We start from the raw sequence: 20,999 nt of genomic DNA, 5'->3' as shown, positions 1-20,999 counted from the left end.
TAGAAGCAATTAAGGTTTTTCAAACCCTAGATGTCGAAAAAAAAAAAAAAGAGAAAAAAAAGAGGAAAATTGTTGAGCCGCGCCCTAGCTGGCCTGAAGCCAAGCCAAGACAGCAGCTCCCTTTTTTTTTTGGGGGGGGAGGGGGGGAGGGGGCACCTTTTCTGTGCACGAACCTAAACCCACACGCTGGGTTTATCACCTGACAGACCTACAGCCTTGGCCCGCATACCAGACTGGGTTTAAATCACACTTGGGCCCATTTTTTCCCCATGGCTTGCTCTGCTGATTGCAGCACGCTGGGCTCCCTCTTCTCATTCTCAATCCGTGACTGCAGCAAGCCTGCAAAGCTTGTTTTGCAAGTTGTTGGGCTACTTGCAGCAGCCTCACACGGCCCACCTTCCCACTGCAAGCCTGTAGCTTGCACATGCTGATTGGGCTACCCCGTATGGCCTGCCCAAGTCAAATTTGGCCCGTTTCTGCTTCTAACTGCACCCAACCATGGGGTGCCCACGGCTAAGCTCAAATTAGGCTATACTTTTTACCCAATAATATTATTTTAATATTATTTTATTTCTACGATCGACCCCGAATGGTTCCAATCTATTGAATTAATTAAAAGTGACCTGCAGTCCATTAATCTAATAATGAATCCAAAATTATTGACCTGAAGATCACTTTTGGACATTAACGATTCAATAATTTCTTTTTATACTTTGAATTGTCACATACTTTCGTAGTAACGAAACTCTCACATTTGAGTTCCCGAAGAAACTCAAATCCACTATACTTAAATCAGCATATTGCATTCTGTGTTTGTTACAAGAACCTCTCATTATGAACTAATTGTTCATAAAACTAAATTGAACCTGTAATTTCCAATTTAGTGCCTTTGAAATCCGAAGTTTTCATAAAACAATACACCCATTAAAACCCGACGTTTTTCATGAAAACCATGTCTTAGCACTCGAATGTTGTAACTTTGATGCTTATGGTTGATTCATTCCCAAAGCACCAATTACAATTTTGTTCCCTCCATTCAGTAGATTGTCGTACCATCACAAGTTCGATTTTTGTAATTTGGATGTTTCTAATAGAAACCACTTTATGTGGGGTACAAGACGTGAATCTCCACTTGACTAGCAAGAAGCTGAGAAACCATTGAAGCTAACAATGGCAAGGAAGAGCTGAATAAGCATCCGCTATGATCTTCATTCGAAGACTTATGCCCGAAGCATTATCAATGGAGATACCTCTCAAACGAGGATTCCATGGCTCTTTGGCTCGCTCCTACGGACCATGTGATCATGCGACATATTGCCCGAAGCACACCATGATTACGTCCATGAATGAGTACAATTCTGAAATTTATAAATCCGATCGAATTTTGTCTGGAAAATATTTTTCTCATCCTTCCATATTTCTAACTCGCCCTTGAAGCAATAGTGTAGAAATCGGAAGTTTACCACATTCTCGGATCTGATTACTACCACAAATGTGAGAGAAAGTTATGGACCCAGTTTGGCTAGAGTCTATTGAATGGCTCGACCCAATTTGGTCAAAGCCTACCAAATGGTGATGCACTGCTTTAGCAGGGATACACTGAATGACATACTCTTTCACAATACAATTTCGAGTTTGTTTTTACAACATATGGTAGAATCAAGGTCTGCCAAGATGTGGCATCATGCCCGAAGCGTGATCTTTGGCACCTAAGACCTAAAACTTCAAGAATAAGGGATAATATTCCCGAACCTTAACCCTGCAAAATCTTCTTCCGTCTTGATGGAATAGATCATTGGTTATGCATATATTCGTGCCCCTACCAATGTTGTTAAGGAGTACCATTCTAGTAGTCAATATGTGAGACTAATTTTTGCTCCACCAAACACCGTTGGAAGAGCAGAATTTCGACATGGATGGCCTTGTTTGCCGAATCCCCTTACTAAACCATTTACTTTGTGAACATTTTTCCATGTTCTTGGATTCAAGCTTGGTGTATGTTTTACTTATGGATAATCTTATTGATATTGTCCTCGAATATGAGTTAATTGAATCATGTTTCTTAATATATGTGTACGATTCAATTAAACACGTGATTAGGTTGGAATGTGGGAAAGTTAGTTGTCTGGATGAATGCGTACTATGCACACTAACTTTACACCTAAATCACATCTCTAACAACGACTTCATGTCTATCCAACCAGATTAAGAGCATTTGCACGCTCCTCGTTTATGAATGATACTGAATTACCATTTAAGAGACCTTAAATTCTCCCTAACGTTGAGTTTTTAAGGATATTCGAGATGACAATGATCATAAATGAAACCATTGAAGAAAATAGAGTGAAATATATTTGCACCACCTCCAAAAATGAGCTTGAAGCTTTGATTTAGGGCCAATGGGTTGTCTTCCAATTGGGAATACATCACTTATGGCCATCCTAGAGCCGGGTGATTGAGTAGTTTACTTACTTTGGCACGACCTTTTAGGACACTTAGGTCGAACAATGATGATACAATGCATCTCCTTATTTGAAGTAAGGATATTGTGCCTACGAGCACACTTTGCGAAGCATGCTCATTAGGAAATTTGATTTTCTATATCATTCCTCACAAAGATACGACACGACTCTCTTTTCACAGTGGATTCAAGGGAATATATGTGGACTAATCCAACCAAAATGCGGACCATATAAATATTTATGGTTTTAGTTGATGAATCGACAAACTAGGTCACATGTTTGTCCACACACATTACTGCTAAACCTCTTGGCCGATTATGGGTTCACCACCCTACTTATCCTTTAAGGTCTGGGAGATTGAATAATGCCAGAGAATTTACATCGACGGTTTTCGATAAAGTATTACATGTCGTTTTGGGTTTCTAATTGAACATCGAATTCCCATATTCACCCAAAATAGCCTTGCCTGGTGATCATAAAGCGCAATTCAAATGATCGCTCGAATTTTGGTGAATATACCAAGTTTTCGGTTTCTACCTAGGGCTATGCAATTCTTGTACGCAGTTATGTTGGTCTGCCTTGGGGCCCATTGCCACCCAACCTATATGACGTTACAGTTGGTTACTGGGTACGAACCTGAAGATTTTCGTATTTACGCATTTGGGTGTGCATTCCATGTGCCAAGTTACGCCGCCGCAACGTACCACCATGGGTCCTCAAAGAAGGATGTGTATCTTTTGTCGATCATGATTCTCCTTCACACTAGCTCTCTTTGAGCCCTTGCATGCGATCTCTTTACCGCTCATTTACGGGTTGTCACTTTAATGAGACAGTATTCACGCCATAAGGGGGAGATAAGAACGTCAATGTTCCTGTAGAATGGCGCGAAGTTGCGTGGACGTTGCCCTCTATGTCTCATCTCGATCCCATACCGCACAAATGTGATAAGCAAGTGCGATGAATTCTAATTTTCAGAACGTTGCTCCAGATGCATTCCTCTAATCTAGCTAAAGTGACGAGATTATATACCAACTGCAAACATGCCTGCAAAGATAGATGTACTTAACAAACGTCGAGTCAGCATCCCTGAAGGATGTGTTGCCCTTGTTGGACGGTTTGGACGTTTTTGTTGGACAGTCCGGTACACCAGCAAATAACCAATCAATTTGCCTTGACTTGGAGCACGACAGATCACTTGGTTCGTTTAATTCACTTCCCTAGAAGAGGAAGACACGGCACAACAATGAATCTAAACTCGATCGCTATCTTAAATCATTTCCATCTCATGAGATTAATCCAGATTTCTCCCAAGATTTAAAGTTCTTGATCCAGTATACTAGTTTGGATGAGCTAAATGGAATTGAAATGAGATTATCATCGATGATGTTTTCACTTATATGCTAGCTACCAGCATAAATAAAAAACGACGATATCAAACCGTGTTCCGTTGATTAAGTGACAACGTAGAACTGATTGGACAACTAAAGTTACAATCCAGGTCAAATTCCTTACCAAAGTGTGTATTGGACCTGTCGTTCCTACACTGCCCAAGGTAACCCTGTTGTGTTACAAGTGAGAAATGAAACGCTATGAGATGAATGAAATAGTACGATATGATGCACTCCTTACGGCGCAAGGTTTCTCTCAAACGTCTTGTGATTGATAGCAACATTATGAAATGTGGTTAGTGTTTTCTCCATGGGGATATAGATACGGAGATTTACATGTAAGTTCTCAAAGAATTACATGGACTGTTTCAAATAGTTCCAAAACCACGGAACACCCTTTTAACTTGTTTTGAGGCATTCACTTATGGATTGAAAAATCTGACGAATGTGGTATACCCATCTATGTGATTATTTGATCAGTCAGGAATATGAATTATGCCCTTACGTGTTTAACTATGAAGTCTTATTCCAAATTTCTAGAGTTACAATTTGTGTCATTGACACGAATCTCACTAAGACTCCAGAAGAGCTTGAGAAAACTGCATCGCACCTGAAGATGGAATTTGAGATGAAAGATCTTGGGAAATCTCTTTTATGCCTTAACCTGAAGTTGAAGCATTGTTCTGACGATATTTTGGTCTACCAGTCAAACTACACCCCGAATGTGTTACCTTTAAGTATACCTTTGATCGTCCATACGTTATATGCAAATAAGACCCTTGAAGAGGTTATGGAATCCGAAATTCCATATCTGAGTTCAACTTTGCGCTTTGTTGTACTTAGCACATTGTATTTAGACAAGACATCTCCTTCGCTATTGATCTTGGTAAAGATGCAGCACCGCCCTTACACGCAACCACTGATTTGGTATTAAAGACGTACCCTAAAGGTATTATGAGGGCAAATCCCATCGCATCTCAAGCAAATCCAACCCCCCTGATCCTCGAAATGATGATTGCCTTGTTTGTTATGCTGACGCTGGTTGTTTATCAAACCCAAACAAGGCAAAATCCCCAAATGGCTATGTCTTTATCGTTAAGGATATCGTAATATCTTGGAAGTCGACGATATGACCTTAGTTGCGAAATCTTCGCATTGTTTTAAGACTCACATCACTTCACTACGCCACAAGTGAAACATGGTTAAGAGTTCTTGTTGAAAATTTCGAAGTACTTGCTGTGTTTTCATCCATCGTTAAGTCCCAACGATGATCCATGTATCAACCCGACCAAGCCATGATACATCAACGAAGTCAACGTTAAGACATATTGCACCTACATCTACATCAGCAAAGCATCAAGAGATTGAAGTCATGCAATCCGTTCACAACACAACTTGGCCAATCTCATCACCAAGTCATTACCCAAGTCTACACTTCAGAAGCTCGTCCAAGGAATCCGTATGCGTAAATTATCTGAGTTGAATCGCTTATAGTTCTCTTATTTAGAAGTTATGTCTAACTCAGGGGAAATATCTTGAAACATACTCACATGATCTTAATGTACTGTTTTTCTCTACGATTAGGAGCATTTTTCCCACTAGGTTTTTGCTACCTAAGTAGGTTTTAATGAGGCACCCATCCAAGGATGATCATACTCCGTTGAGTTCAGTACCTTTGTCCAGTTTGACGAGTGTTTTAGTCTATGAGTTTGACATTATGCATATTGTTTTTACTTTTCTCCTTAGTCTATGAGTTTTCCCCATTCCTTGGGTTTTACCTCAGCAAGGTTTTTGTGAGTTTTTACAAATGCATACTTCAAAGTAAATTTGAGACTCGCGATCACCCGTTGTGCCGATAACTTCATCAACTATTTTACCTTATCTGCTGAAGAATCTGATGCGATGGTTTGTTGAGTATTTACACACTCAAGAAGGAGTGTTGCAGTCATATTTAGAATAGGAATGTGATTGTAAATCCTAGGGAATTTGGAAAAGTATTATATATTCCTATTAGGATTAGATTACCTATTAAATGTTGTAATCCTAAAGAGAAAGGTTTTACCATTTCTACTACTATAAATAAAGGCACAGTGGGGTGAATCAAACATACCTCACAATTACACATCTCTCTTTCTCTCTACTATTACTGCACTCTCTCTCTTTATATGACATCCATAATTGTTCAGTAAATTATGCCTACAACAATATAATAATTATATGACAATTTTATTAAATACATGTATGTATTGTAGTTAATTTGGTAAAATGAAATTTTAATTTTAATGTTCTGTTAATTTTTTATAAATCTTCATGTGTTGGTGGATGTGACTTGTCACCAATTGTCATTCTTTTTATTAAATAAAATTAAAAACATAACATAACATAATAAAAAATTAAAAACAATAGTGCCCCATAAATAGTTATTTAACCATATAATTAACTGACCCCCACAAATTCATCTGAAAAACCTCAATTAGTTTCCTTAATTTCATTCGCTAACCTTCTCCAAATACTTTTGCTTCTCCTCCTCCGTCATGAACGCAGTCACCGGAAAAGACTTCCCGATCCCCATCGGAGTCTTGAAAACGATCTTCTTCCCCGCCGGATCCTCAACGCTCATCTCAGATATCGGGACCCAAAGAAAAACCTGCTTGCTCTTGATCCCTGTCATCTTCTTCATCCTGCACTTCTCCACGTACCCAGTCACCTCAATTGCGTAGCTGACACGCGTGTTGGACCCCTCAAAGAAGTGCTCGTAGGGTTGCTTCTGCTTCATCCACACGAACCCAGTTTCTCTGACCCTCCCGCACTCCACGAGGTCCTGCAAGGGGAGGACGCCTTTGGGAAACCCTAGCTCTTCCAGTAGGTCTATGGACTGCCGGTAGCAATCTTCGGGGCCGTACACGATCTCCGCCCCGGCACGCTGCTTGTCTTCACCAACAATTTGCTTGCCACTAGCCATCGTTGGAGGAGTGTCGCGAGTAAATCTTTGATATTTTTCAGAGTGTTTGGAAGGAGGGTTTGAAGGTTTGGAGCTTTTAGTTTGTTGGGTTGAATTAATAGATGGGAGAGGGCTTCAAAGTTGTTAGATGGAAGTTGAACAGAATTAGGGTTCGGAGAGGGAGGTGGGTTGTTCACCAAATGGACATTGAGCTTGTGTCATTGGTCGGTACGGTGATTACGTGCTTAAGGTGATAATGGACTTAAGGGTCGGAGACACGTTGATGACACTGTATTCATCCACCCTTCGGAGAAACTCTTAATTTCAATTAAAATTGACAAATTTCTTCAATATTTCTGACATATCGGTTAAATGTTAACAAATTACCATATGACATTTCCTAAAGTTTTATTTTAAATTTCCACATTTTTTAGCAAATTGCCATATTTTCTATCGAAAACAACCGATATCAATATTTCAATAATTTTGCATATCGATATTTCCACCAATATCAATATATTCACTTGTAGTAGAGAGAGTGCTAGCTAGCTTATCAATTTTAAGTGTCCAAATAATTTGGTAAATAATAGAAGGGTTAATTGCTTACAACTTAGGTAAAGAACAGTTAGTTTTTGCTCATGTATATATGTTGTGCTTACCGGTTACCATTAATTTAGTGTTTCTAAAAAGGGACGGTAAAGACTTTGCCACGGTTTCACATGGTTTGGCGTGTTAGATGATTATACTTGACTACATCTAAAAGTTGATCTATAGGATACCAAAGTCTATACCTCACGGCTCGAATACATCTCAAATGATGTTTCGAGTGCTAGGCGTCAATGGGTTTCGTGCACGTAGGTCAACAACATATGTGCTTACCTGCGGCTGATCCTAACAAATTTTAGGAGTTATTTCATATTATCTCAAACCGAAAAAAGCTATATATAGTATCGTCTCGAATTATAGTTATGTAAAAAATTATTTTTATATGAACAGCATCAGGCCACTCATATACCATCTATAACCAACGGGGGCATGTTTTCTTGCCAAACTAACGCTGCCAAAATCGTACTCGTGTTCTCTTATAACACACTTTACCAATTATTGGCCACTTCTGAATCTACCTATCTACCTATTGTACTTTTCTCATTTTGGTAATATCTGCTGGTGGAGAAAGTCTTAGGTCGGGCATCTGGACCATGTGTCCGTCGCACCTTGGACTACCACCTCCAGGTTTCGGATGGAAGAATTTCTTCTGCTGGTGAATAGAAGTTGAGAAAACTTTTAGGTGTCAATTTGTTTGAATGAATTTTGACCAGAGATGCAAAAATAGGTAAAATTTTGCCAAGCGTAGAGCATTCAGTGCTGAAATTTAGGTAGAAGTTTGGAGTAGAACCACACAAAACTTGACAAGGTTCGATGATCTTATGCAGTGGATATTCCGTACCTGAATATCTTGGTCAAGTCACAACTGCGGCATCTTTGAGTGTTACTAGCTACAAAAATACACAGATACGAACATGAAACCTCCGATTAACAAACTATAGCTTTCTCCGCAGTCAATAGTTACTTATGTGTATCTAAAGACCAAAAATCAATTACGATAAACAAGATAAGACATTTTATGAACAGAAAATCGAGGTCAAGATTTATTCCTAAGGAAACGCCATCACATAATAAACTTTTCCTTAGAAGAGAGAGAGAACCGAGTAGTCACTTGTTGCGAACAACATAAGAAGCTGGTATCAACACTAGTGCTTGTCCTTGGGAATATCCTTTGGTGGAACCTTTGATTCCAGTTCCTTGGTGACTCTGAGAGAAAATCCATGAAGTCGTATTAAGATGCAAGACCACTAACAAAAATATACGAAAGCAGAGTACATTATTTCCATGATAATAAACATAAAACGGCATATCACAATTCATCAAGTCCTCAAGATCACTTAAAAAATATCCCTACGCAATCATCAATGTCCACTGTCCAGGTTTGGCTGGCCAATGATTTGTACACTGCACCAGTGTTTGATAACAAACCATTCTTGGTTTATCTTAAAAACCATGGACACAAAAAATAGAACCAAGTAATACGATAAATGAAAGTCTTTTATGATCTGCCCTTCTATTTGAGGGCTGATTCCAAATTACAGAAACTAATGCCCTACTCCAGCCAAAAGATCGAGACTAGAGTAATAGTAATACTGAAAGGCTAAGATAAAAGAGAAAAGGCAATGGAGATAGTATCATTTTAAAGATGCCTAGTCATTTAAGTAATACAGTACATCTAAGGCTTCAAAAAGCAAACCCTTCAAACCCCCACCAAACTAACATCTCTCACACGGGAGATCAATTTTCACACCATTACTTGCTAACTTACTAAACCTTCCTCTTTTCCAACATCAAGACAAAACAAACGAAAACGGTTCATGATAACATCATAAATCTTCATCCAAAATCTAAATATAAAGCATATCAGATGCAGCAATCTGCTGAACGTTACACTTATCCATGTTAAGAGTGACACACGGTTAAGCTGAACCATTTTCAAGAAACATATAGAATTCAAATGAACTGCCAAATTAAATTTTGACTAAATTGAGTACCTACTTGGACACTTACAATTTCATAGTGAACATATTTTACAGAAAAACAAAACGAAAAAAAGAATGAGAAGAGGATTACTTGGGGGATTCTTCCTCAAGCCAGGTGCGGATGTGTTTGACATTGCGCTTGAAGATGGAAGCTGATTGCCTGACATCACTCCTCAGCATAAGAACCACCGCGCCTACACCAGCAACTGTGAGTATGAAGTTTGTCAAAGCCATACTTCTTCTGCTTCTTGCAAAACCTAGTCCCAATCCAAACGAAGGAAATGATTCCGGATTCAATCCACCAAATGTAATTCAAAACATATAACCAAGATTTTAGCTAACTTAGCCAAAAGGGTGGATATGCATTCGCAGAATTTTGCAATTTCGCTATGTTTTCAAGTGCCAAGAAAACTGTTTTACAAAAAATGATATAAATATGTATAAAATTGGACATATTAAGTATCGAAACAGCTCAGGAAATAAAACCCAAGTGAGGATTAATTAAAATCAAGGTCCAGAGTTGATCTTTAACATTCTTTCCATTCAAGCAACGTCAAATATTATTCAAATCAATAATTCAAAATTTTGAAACTTAAATTCGCTTCCCAACTATTTAAACACGGAAGACAAAGTCCCCATCTCAACCCCAGTCAGTAGCCATGGCCGCTGAGTAATTATTATTATTCTTCTTATCTTAATATAATCTTAATCTGAATCAAATCACAAAAACCACCAAAAAAAAAAAAAAAAACCCTTAAATCGGCAACAAAATGTAAAATTGGATTCAGAAAATCAAAAAAACAGAAATTAAATATGATAGTGAGCGTGAGCGTGAAATTACCTAAGAGAAGTTCGGACGTTGAAGTGGTAAACTTGGGGCTGCTCCTGGGCGGTGGCTTCGCGGGAAACTGAGACGGCGGAGCGAAAATGTGGTGGTGGCGGAGAAGAGGGATTCTGAATTTCTGCGAGTGAGAGAGCACCGAAGGTTGCGGATCAAGTTAAAATTTGGGTTTTGGGTTGTCTTGTTATTTGCATGGACCCAATAAAGCATTTGGGTTTTTGTTGTTAATGGACCTACACCGGGTCCAAGTGCCCTTGGACTTGGGTTGTTTTTTCAATCCTCTCAATTTGTCCTGCATACCTTCGGTTCCGGCTTGAAAATGCATGCGCAAAAAGCACTTATGCTTGAAAGCGATTTTGATAGAAGCACGATTATTCAAGATTTTTTTTTTTTTTTTTTTTTTTTGAAAAACTATCTAGAAGGATTTATTGAAGAAACTAGATGCTTCTACTGAAAGCACTAACAAGTTCTTTCGTAATCTATAAACGTTGTTAAGAGAGAGAGCTCACAAGTCAAAGTAGAACAAATTTTGAGTTTAAGAAATTAAAATGGTGACTTTTGAGTTACAGTAGGCAAAATCAGATCAAAATCGAGTTTAAGGGCGTAACTAAAAATAAGCCTTAATTTAGTTCTATTATGGTTTTTTTTTTTTTTGCCAAAATTAGTTCTATATGTTGGTTTGTCTTACTTGTAGAAGTGGGGTTGCACTAAACCACACATAAAGCAATAATATTAGGTATCATACTTGTTATTAATACAGAGATATGATTCCGCACACCGTTTTAACTTTTCACAAACTTCTTTTGATTTATGACTATTGGATAGAAAAAAATCAAACAAAAACAATGAACAACATCAAACAAAAATATGTAAAACGTTAAAAAGAGCGTGTTTATCGTCTTCCTTTATAAAAATCGATTCCATATAATCTAAACTATATTAAAACCCTCTTTGCCAACCAAAAGAGGGTAAAAAGACAATTTTATCTTCAACCACAAAACAAAATCATGGGCAATAAAGTAAATTCACACAAACTGTATTTTACCTTTTTATTCAAAGCCTCACTCAAGGGTGATCATAACACCCTCTAATTTTGAACAATAAAATATAAAAAAGAAAACTTCTCTCTCTAATCCACATTCCTTTTTTTCTCCCTTTCTCGTTCTCATTTTAAAATCAAAATCAAAATTATTTTCACGCACAAAGTATGGGGTATATGCTAGTGAAAAATGAAGATAAGGAAGAATCTATCGGTTCTAAAAGAAAAAAGTCAAAGAAGATTTTCGCCAAGAAACCTAACATGTAAAATCTTCCCAAAGAAAAGGGGTAGTGATGATAGTGGGTTCGGAATCAATGGCTTTAGTTTTGGGCTATGAACATCAACCAAATTCCCACCACATGCACCAAACTTTGGTGCTTTCTTGTCTCACAAGATCTCTCCTTTTTATCCTTTTTAAATCTACACTTTCCCTACTATCATGATTAATCACAAAAATCATATTTTCAAAGCAATTTTTTTGGCCAATTACTCACATTTTTTTCTTCTCAAAATTAGCTACCTATGTTTTGCTTAAATTTTGGATTTGGTTAAGTGTCTCTAGCACAATCGTAATTTTACAATGGACTCTAAATACATGTAATCGCTTATACATTTTCTTACATATAAGATAAACTCGGCTGCGTTTGTGACAGTTTGAAATCTGAATGTTCAAGCTCATGATTTGACTCTTATGAGTTACGAGTTACGCATGAAGTAAATTTTATAATCACTGGTTGGATCAGTTTAATTTCACATAACATATTTCATAAACATGTTCATGGTCAAGAATCGATAGAGTCCTCTATTTTCACATGTATATAGTCAAGAGTTTGATTTGCTACTCGCTTATAGTGATTGGTGTATCATAATGATCTAAATGGCTTATGACGCGTTTAATGCATCTCCATACTCCAAACGATTATTCATATACTAATACACTTTACTAATCTGACTTCCTCACAATCACATAATCAAAATCACTTTGATACTCTTTTCAATTACAAACTTACAAAATCGTGTTACCCTACTTAATTAAAACCATGCATTATGTTACTTATTTACAAGTCCATGCTACTCCACATGAAGAAAAAGATTAAAAGTAAAAAAAAAAAAAAATTGAAAGGGGATGGATCAAAATCTACCCAGTCTGATATTCTTGGAACAACCACCTAACTTAAAGCCTAAAGCGAGTCGGTGGTTGTCTCAGAATCTCTCATCTGTGTGTCCCAACAAAAGACTTGATGGTTCAATGTGGGTCCCACCACAAAACTTACAAGCGGGGCCTTTTGTTGATCATGAATTTGGTCATTGTAATCTGGACCCTTGGTCACTCGTAGCATCATCCTGAACCCTCCAAGTGGCAGAATCCCAGACGCCCAATTTTTTTATCATTTCCATTAGAAATTTACTATCTACACACTTTTTTTATTTCTCACATACTCATTGTTAAAATTCTATCATTTTATTTTTTTAATCTATTTGATTTGACGATGAAAAATTAAAAGAATGTGTGAAGAAAAAGAGTGAATAGAACACCACTTTCTATTATTTTTTGTTTACAAAATCATTTCAATTATTTTTTTTTGTTAAAAAACTAATTTCTCTTATTAGTTTGTGTACTTTCCCACCGGCCTACCTATTATTATTATTATTATTATTTTTTAATAAAACCGGCCTATCCTTTGTCCAGGGATATAAAATAGATCAGCCAACTGGTGTTATTAAATTATACAGAATTAGATCCTCTTCTTAGTTTGGGCTCAGAAGCCTCCTAACCAATACATAAGGACTGTTGAATTTTGATCCAACGACTACAAATAGAGAGCCCTCTAAAAGTTATAATAATTGTAGCTGTTGGATTTTCATCCAATGGCTTTTATGTGTTGGTCAGGAGAAAATCCAATTCCAAATTATAAATTACTAAATTAGTTTAAGCAAAAAATAAAATATTTCAAGAGTATATATATAATATCAAGGAAGCATGTAATCAATTGTCATTACAAAAGAGCAAAGACTAATACCAAGATCGTAAGAAGAGTTTGGTAAGTGAACTTGTAATTAAACACGATATTGAAGTAACTGATTGTATAAATTAGTTGAGCTGATTCTAAACCTACAAGTATATATTACACGTTAAAGACCGGCATCAAATAACAAATGATTTTATAAGCTCCATCAGTTCCCTAGTGTGCATATGAAGTAACAAATACCAAAGCGGCAATTCCAAATACAAACTGAATGAAGTTCGCATCACGCAACTAATGTTAATTCAAGGTACATACTAAAATGTATAAACATCTTTTGTTATGTTCGTTCTTTTCTTTCTTATATCGAAATATGTCCCTAGTTCGAATCTATATAGTAAAAAACTAATAATATATTTATTATTGCAATGTCTAATAAAGTCGAAAATAAATGAGGAAACTCCATTGTGACATCCCATGATTTATGTGATACTTTAAGAAACTGAACGGAGGCATGTGGTCCGGCAACACTTGAGTGCTTTTGTCTCCCCATTGTCTCTACAAAATGTGCACCCATAAGTTTACACCAATAGATAATTAAAATCCCACATCGATTTTCTATTTCTAAATTGTGTGCCATGTGAGCTAATTCCATCTTCTATAATCCCACTTAATTATAATTACAATAATAATAAATAATAATCCCAACTTGTCTTTTAACTTTTGCACATGCTTATGGAAGTAACTCACTTTTTACAGCCATGGATGGACAATGGGACCAAAGTAGTTTCAGTATCATTCAAAGTTCGAAAAATATATATGTGAAGATTTTACGAGAATTTTTCAAATGTTTATTATAGATTTTTTTCGTGCCTATCAAATATTTGATGCAATTTCTGCTAGGCATATCTCGACAGGTTGCGTCGATAGAACTTGAAAAATTATCTTTATATTACTCATTAGATTGCATGGACATATGTCTATATCTGTTAACAAGTGCGCAATATGATTTAATTGATGATAATAAGCCCATTAAGTGTTCGACGAAATGTCCCAGTGAATAAACTAAGACTTTTTTTGTGCTCTTCCCGTTCCATTTCTATCTTAAAGACTTGTATTTAACACTAAGACCCTCAAGCTTCGATTCCTAAATCCGCCACTGCATGCTATGATGAAATGGCTGCTGGTCAAAACAATTTGTACAAAGTGCCTTGGAATATAATTGGTGAGTCGACCGCTCTATAAATACGAGACACCAACACTGCATCGGAATGAAATCTATAGATTAATACTTCAACAAGAGGATTTTGATAAGTTTTTATCAAATTTTAGTGATCAAAGTGGTAAAAATAGTATTTACTATTACATCATTTGTTTCTCCTTGAACAAAATGTTAAATTTGCTCAATTTACTGACGCATCATAAGGCTGATTATTATTTTTCTCGCACACCAATATTGTAAGGTCATCTTCTAATGAAATGGCTAAATATAGCCCCATATAGAATTATTGCATTGCAAAAAATTATTTTTAAATAAATAGGGTCAGGCAATGCTCATATATTATTTTCAATTGGAAAGCTAAACATAGCTCCCTCAATAATTTATTAGTTTTAAGTTGATACTTTAAATTTAAGGAAGACTAATGAAAATGGTTTGAAAACTTTGAGTTTTAACGATAAGGACAAAATAAAGGGTAAAATGAATAGTACCATGATTGACTTTTTAGTGTAAAAATGTGATTTTTCGTTAAAGTGAACAGTACTAGAAGCTTTTCGTTAAAGTTCTCTTAAATTTTCGTTAAAGTTCTCTTAAATTTATTGGTTAATTAACTTGATTTAATTAAACTATCGTTAAATGTTTTCAAATCTTGCCGTTGAATTTGAATTAACTATTGCAATTGAGAAATTGGAATTTAGAAAAGGCTAAAAAATGAGCTATATTTAGCTAGCTTGATGCTCATTTGGCCAAAAAAACTTTAATGACTCCATGCTCAACCATTAGTGGAAGATAAATTTTTGAGCAAATCAAACCACTTTGTCGCTTTGCGACCTTTAGCGGCCCTCCCCAATATAGATGGCCTAATAAAGTAAAATTGGGCCAAATTGGGCTGGACCAATACTAATTTCCCCGCCATTGCAGCGCACTCCGACATTCCGACCCTCCAAGTCTTCGATCTACTTTTCCAGTCCCTCTCTCCCTCACACTCACAGAGAGGAGAGAGAAAGAGATTCGCATACCAAGATGGAGACTGTAGAGAGAGGGGAGAGATGCATGGATATTAATATCGCAAATAAAAAATAAAATAAATTATGAATTTTTTTTTGTTTAATTTTAAATTTCTATAATTCATGCCTTTCATTGAAAGAGAGCGAAATCTCAAAAACAAAGAAAAAAACAAAGGCAGTTTAGACAGAGAAAGCTTGAGAAGGAGGGAGAGAGAGAGAGTGCCGAGGGTTTTCAGTTCGGTAATGGTGATTTAGACCTGAAGGCGAAGAACCCTAATTGGCGACGGGAGGACGGGTGATTGGAGAAGGGGCTCATTGGAATTGAGGGTGAGTTTTTTCATTGATGCTCTTCGGCGGGGGAGCTGATGGTTGGAAATGGATCGTGTTCGCGGAGGCTAGCACCGGCGGCGGTGGCGGTGGTGGTGGAGGGAGAAGCGGCTGGCACATCGGCGGCAGCGTCGGTGGCGGAAGCGGCTTCTGGTCGTGGACTGCTTCCTCCAATGTCGGCTTAGCCGTCGCCGTCACGGCCATGGCCGGTATCGCCTTGGCCGCCACAGTCGTCTACTCTCGTTGGTAAAGCAATACAAAAATTCCCCAAAAAATTACTGAATCGAAATCGAAGTAAGTCCCTAATTCGTTGTGAGAGCAAAATCCTAGATTTTTCAATAGCTAGATAGATTGATAGGTAGACAAAAACACACATAGATGATTACGCATCAGAAACAACCAATGAAAGCCCTACGGCGGAGTCACACTTCTTCTAATCCACCTCCACCGTCAAATTCCACATCTTCACCGTCACCGTCGTCAAATTCAACATCTTCACCGTCACCGTCGTCAAATTCCACATCTTCACCGTCGTCGTCGTCATGGATTCATTTGCGATCGGTTTTGTTAGTAGTTGCTTCCTCGTCTTCCACACCAGTTTCCACTGATCGGTGAGTTTTCACTGTTCTTGTTCTTCCTTAAATTTTGTCCCTTCAAGTCTACTTGGTTACTTAGAAATTGTATGAACAGGAAGAAAAGCTGAGATTCCACATTTTCTAAGCACCCAGATGGGGTTTTTCTCATATTTTTTAAATTTGAGATGTAATCCTGGAGCTCGATCTAGAAGTATCCAATTGATTCGTGTCGAAAACTGTCCTGTTCAAGTACTTATTCCTAGTCTTCCTTTACTCCTCTCCTGTAGGATTCAGATTCTGATTATTGCTTCCTTGCTTTTCTATATTGGTTAGATTGAATTGTCCCGTTACTAGTACGCATTAGTTGTGGAATGTCGGAAATGAAATCGGGTTTGAGTAGGCTTTTCTTGCCACAAATTTAGAAGTTCGGTTACTAGTACGCATTTGTCTCTGATTTACAATAAAAGTGCTTTATGGGTTTCCTGTTTAGTCATAAACCTTGCACTGTCCACAAAAATTCTCTCTACTTTGGTGGCAATGGTTCTCTGTCCTTTCGTAGCGGACCTTATTTTTATAGGTGAATTGCACATTGTTCTTTCTGGAGATCTTCGTGTCTTTTGTATACCACTTTGGATTATTAGTTATGTTTGTTTTACTTATACGTCGTGCAGTGAAGTCTGATCACTTCTATTTGTCTCTTTCTTCAGGGGCAGTCTTAAATCACCTTGGTCCCGTAGGAGAAAAAAACATGCCCTTCTACCCAAACAATGGAAAAGTTTATTTACACCAGATGGGAAACTCACTGATGGGGGTCTCAAGTTTTTAAAGAAAGTTCGCAGCGGAGTATGTTCTTGACTTCTGTCAGACCTATTTTTCTATTTTCCATGGAATTGACTTTGTATTTGATGTATGTTTTACAGCTGTTGGGTATTAATCACTTACTTTCTGATGCAGGGTGTTGATCCAAGTATTCGAGCTGAAGTGTGGCCGTTTCTTCTTGGAGTGTAAGTATTTTCATATCTATGTGATTGCTTTAATGCTCCAAGTTTTGAATGTGTTATATGAAAATTAGTTAGTATATGATTTCAAAATTCTAAGAACTTCTTGTTAAAGTGACGACTGTTTGGTTGCCTGGTCCTGGGGAATGCTTGGTTCGGTGAGCCTTGCAGGTGTCTGCTATGAATTATGATGAATTTTTCATCCAAAGCCCAGATGTACTTTTAGTCTTTTCTGGTATGCCTTGGCACTGTGTTTTCCGAGTGCGTTGGAATACATGCACATTTTGTTCAATTTTTTTCTTTGGTTTCATTATGTACATCCTGTGTGATTTTCCTAGTGGCTATGATTTGGTACAATGGGGAGGGATGAAAAACCTAAATGTGTTTGTTTAAGTTCCAACAATTATTAAAACCTGGACCCCCATGCATTTGTATGTTCTGTTTTTATGGATGTTTTAGCCTTGATTAACATGGGAACTGGCATCTGAGTGCATGGTGTTAAATTAAGATGAGGAATTTTTCTTCCTATTTTCTTTTTCATTATTTTTCCAGCCTAATTTGCATCTGTAGGCGAAGTTTGGACCTTTGATTCTGGTTTGGCATAATGAAATATGGAACCTCATCTCGGTTGCCTTGTAGTCTCGCAAGAAATATGCACTTATAAAGTGCTTTTGTGCCCTTTTTTTGTTCTGAAAAAGGTTTGCCTGTGGATTTTGGTACTGGCTGATTTGACATTGATTTGCTCTTTCCCAACAGCTATGATGTGAACAGTTCCAAGGAAGAAAGAGACTCTGTCAAAAAACAGAATAGGTATTGTCTTTTAGTTTTTTGCCCTTCTCCTGTATGTTGTATGCATTTGTGATTAGTACATAAATTTTGTACGGCATATTCCTTGTCACGGCTCCATATCTCTCTCATTTTTTGTATATTGGCATGTTTTTCTTCTTCACATTGTTCATACTTTCTTTATCACTTGCAATGCAGAAAAGAATATGAAAACTTACGGAGACAGTGCTGGAGAATTTTAACACAAAGTGATAAGAGCTTGAAGTTGAAGGAAACTTCTGGTAACAGTAGCACTGAGGGCAGCGGGGATTTTAGTCAAGTTTTAGATTGTTTTGATCAAGGGGATGTTACAAGTGCCAGGAAATCCATTTCAACTGAGTGTGGAAACCAATTACCCAAGGATCCAGATAACCCTATAGGCAATCAAGCTGTCCAGACTTCTGAATCACTTGAAGCAGATGGTGAGAAAAGTGGAGTAACCTGTGAAGATCCCTATGCTGCCGATACGGAATCAACTGATTCTGATTCCTCTGAAGAATCTGATATCACTCGACCATTACTATCCACTGATGTTACTGAAGAAAATTATGTTGATGACAAGGCTAAGGAGAGCTCTTCTCCCTCCAATATAGAAAACAAGCCCAAAGTCCACTCAGCAGAAGATTTTGCCACATGGCAGAAGATCATCCGCCTTGATGCTGTGCGCGCAAATGATGAATGGATTATTTACTCACCATCACAGGCTGATGTGTCAGAGATCAAGGCACAAAGACTAGCCGAAAGTGTCGGGTTAAAGGATTATGATCACTTGGAGCCATGCAGGATTTTTCATGCCTCTCGCCTGGTTGGAATCCTGGAAGCCTATGCTCTGTATGATCCTGAGATTGGGTACTGCCAGGGGATGAGTGATCTACTCAGTCCTATTATCTCAGTGGTGGAAGAGGACCATGAAGCCTTCTGGTGCTTTGTGGGTTTTATGAAAAAGGCACGGCATAATTTTCGACTGGATGAGGCAGGAATCCGGAGGCAACTTGGCCTTGTCTCGAAGATTATAAAGTGCAAAGATGTTCCTCTCTACAAACACCTGGAGAAGCTTCAAGCGGAGGATTGCTTTTTTGTGTACAGAATGGTGGTGGTTCTGTTCAGGAGAGAGTTGAGCTTTGAGGATACGCTTTGCCTCTGGGAGGTAATGTGGGCAGATCAGGCAGCAGTCAGGGTGGGGATCGCCAAGTCTGCTTGGGGAAGGATTAGGCAAAGAGCCCCTCCTACCGATGATCTCTTGCTCTATGCCATAGCGGCCTGTGTGCTACAAAGAAGGAAGACTATAATAGAGAAGTACAGCAGCATGGAAGAGATCATGAGGGAGTGCAATAGCATGGCGGGCCGTCTGGATGTGTGGAAGCTTTTAGATGATGCCCATGACTTGGTGGTGACTCTTCATGACAAGGTTTAGAAACACCCAATGGTAATGCTGGGCATTGGTCTTTTTCCTTCTCTTCTTTTGCTTTCTTGCCCGTCCCCCGATTCTATTCTTTTACGTTTCCTTATTTTTGTTTCACCTGGCGAGGATCCCTTTGATAGCAAGGGATGTTGAGGTGAGTTTCACACTTGCTTGAAACGAGCATCTGATGGGCAATTTCTGGATTTTAGTAAATTATGGATTTAGTATATAATGTATTGCCCGCACTCTCTTGCTTTTCAGAGTGGCTGTGGCAGCAATGCAGATTTAGTAACTCAGATCAACAACCTGACACTGATTTATGAATGAACTTTCTCCCGTCTTTTGAGTAAATTGTATTTTTGGTGGCAATACATGACATTTAAATGGTACCGTGTTACGGGGAGATTAATCTCAGCCTGATTATATAGTCCTTGTGTCTATCTATCTATCGATCTATTTCTCTCATCACACGATGATGTGATGAGGGAGATAGACAGTCACACAAGGGAATACAATTGGTTACAAGATAGATTCTCTAGTAAAAGTGCCATCTTCTTCTACCTCTCATGGTTCAATCCAACATTTTATTCATGGACGTGTAGATGTAGTTGGAGCTTTCTTTTTTCTTCTTATATGCTGTTTGTACTTTGTACTATACACCAATCCAGAAAACTGTCTAGCTCGTGTCAATTTTATACCTTTAGAGACCCGCTGAAGGGTTCGTTTTGAGGCATCCCTATTGAAGCATGTGAATTTATCTCCAATCAAGAGGTTAATTGCAACACTAACACGTGTCAACATCAAAATAAAGTTCTTACAATTTCACATTGACCGCAGGCGAAAAATGGGACTCTCCACAACTATAAGGAGATCATTCTCCCACAATTAGCCTTCTCCTAATCTAAGATTCCTTAATCCATTATCATAAGTTACTAATTTCTGATTCCTTTATATATTACTTTCACTAAGTGATCGAAACAACCTGCGAAAATCACACCTTCACATTTTATGTTATTCCAAAGTTAACCTAATTTCGTATGCAATTGAAGGAAGCTTTTACAATTCGCTCTCCCATGGTATGCAACATCTTAAGGTAAAGGTCAAGTACAAGCAATGCTGCAACCTTGCATGTGCCAATAAAATCCATAGATACTCGGAATATACTTCAAATTTCGAGTTGATAATTTATTCGGATAAAATTTTTAGTAGGACAACCTAACAACGTCATTTATAAAAAGACATACATAATAAAAGAATGCTACATACGAAAGTTAAAATGTATGGTTAAACGCAATGATCGAGATCATTTAGGCATCCACAATTGTTGGAAGAAAAAATGTTTTAACCTACCAAACCATTTTTTACTGTGTTTTTTTTTTTTTTTTTTTTTTTTGAAGTGAAATTTTTACTGTGTTAACAGTAC

General features: G+C 37.6%; 3 protein-coding genes across 8 annotated transcripts; 1 reads left to right on the top strand and 2 right to left on the bottom strand.

The window, feature by feature from the left end:
• Nucleotides 1–6,163: 6,163 nt before the first annotated feature.
• LOC103949313 lies at nucleotides 6,164–7,063 on the bottom strand. Its single transcript, XM_009360433.3, has one exon. It carries the CDS (start codon nucleotides 6,810–6,812, stop codon nucleotides 6,339–6,341), a length of 474 nt encoding a protein of 157 aa, XP_009358708.1. The 5' UTR covers nucleotides 6,813–7,063; the 3' UTR covers nucleotides 6,164–6,338.
• Nucleotides 7,064–7,707: 644 nt separating this feature from the next.
• Nucleotides 7,708–10,417, bottom strand: LOC103949312. 4 transcript variants are annotated; one of them, XR_007260335.1, is made up of 5 exons: nucleotides 10,221–10,416; nucleotides 9,471–9,636; nucleotides 8,498–8,603; nucleotides 8,239–8,287; nucleotides 7,708–8,056 (listed from the first exon to the last, which is right to left on the bottom strand). XR_007260335.1 is itself a non-coding variant. In XM_048589989.1 (4 exons), exons 2-3 carry the CDS (start codon nucleotides 9,611–9,613, stop codon nucleotides 8,543–8,545), a joined length of 204 nt encoding a protein of 67 aa, XP_048445946.1. In that variant the 5' UTR covers nucleotides 9,614–9,636; nucleotides 10,221–10,417; the 3' UTR covers nucleotides 8,124–8,287; nucleotides 8,498–8,542. The 4 variants fall into 4 exon arrangements, 1 of the variants encoding a protein (XP_048445946.1); XR_007260334.1 differs by having other exon boundaries at nucleotides 7,708–8,049; XR_007260336.1 differs by having other exon boundaries at nucleotides 7,708–8,046.
• Nucleotides 10,418–15,422: 5,005 nt separating this feature from the next.
• LOC103949311 (rab GTPase-activating protein 22) lies at nucleotides 15,423–19,927 on the top strand. 3 transcript variants are annotated; one of them, XM_009360431.3, is made up of 5 exons: nucleotides 15,423–16,022; nucleotides 17,059–17,194; nucleotides 17,306–17,355; nucleotides 18,106–18,159; nucleotides 18,334–19,927. In XM_009360431.3, exons 1-5 carry the CDS (start codon nucleotides 15,793–15,795, stop codon nucleotides 19,586–19,588), a joined length of 1,725 nt encoding a protein of 574 aa, XP_009358706.1. In that variant the 5' UTR covers nucleotides 15,423–15,792; the 3' UTR covers nucleotides 19,589–19,927. The 3 variants fall into 3 exon arrangements, with proteins under 3 accessions (XP_009358706.1, XP_009358705.1, XP_048445344.1); XM_009360430.3 differs by having other exon boundaries at nucleotides 15,883–16,387; XM_048589387.1 differs by lacking the exon at nucleotides 15,423–16,022 and adding an exon at nucleotides 16,438–16,928.
• Nucleotides 19,928–20,999: the final 1,072 nt, after the last annotated feature.

The sequence above is a fragment of a genome, unplaced genomic scaffold (assembly GCF_019419815.1).
Source record: "Pyrus x bretschneideri cultivar Hongxiangsu unplaced genomic scaffold, Pyrus_bretschneideri_v1 Contig3, whole genome shotgun sequence".
Taxonomy (NCBI): Eukaryota; Viridiplantae; Streptophyta; class Magnoliopsida; order Rosales; family Rosaceae; genus Pyrus; species Pyrus x bretschneideri.
The sequence above is the reverse complement of the archived record's forward strand: the minus strand, read 5'-3'. Positions and strand labels throughout refer to the sequence as shown.

What these genes read in the sequence shown, in the direction of transcription:
- LOC103949313 (XM_009360433.3), bottom strand. Translation starts at nt 6,812, where the DNA reads ATGGCTAGTGGCAAGCAAATTGTTGGTGAAGACAAGCAGCGTGCCGGG.
- LOC103949312 (XM_048589989.1), bottom strand. Translation starts at nt 9,613, where the DNA reads ATGGCTTTGACAAACTTCATACTCACAGTTGCTGGTGTAGGCGCGGTG. An exon ending in CTTGAGGAAGAATCCCCCAA is followed by an intron (nt 8,604 to 9,470) that starts GTAATCCTCTTC and finishes ATTTTCTCTCAG; the next exon opens with AGTCACCAAGGAACTGGAAT.
- LOC103949311 (XM_009360430.3), top strand. Translation starts at nt 16,155, where the DNA reads ATGATTACGCATCAGAAACAACCAATGAAAGCCCTACGGCGGAGTCAC. An exon ending in TAAAGAAAGTTCGCAGCGGA is followed by an intron (nt 17,195 to 17,305) that starts GTATGTTCTTGA and finishes TTTCTGATGCAG; the next exon opens with GGTGTTGATCCAAGTATTCG. An exon ending in TCTGTCAAAAAACAGAATAG is followed by an intron (nt 18,160 to 18,333) that starts GTATTGTCTTTT and finishes CTTGCAATGCAG; the next exon opens with AAAAGAATATGAAAACTTAC.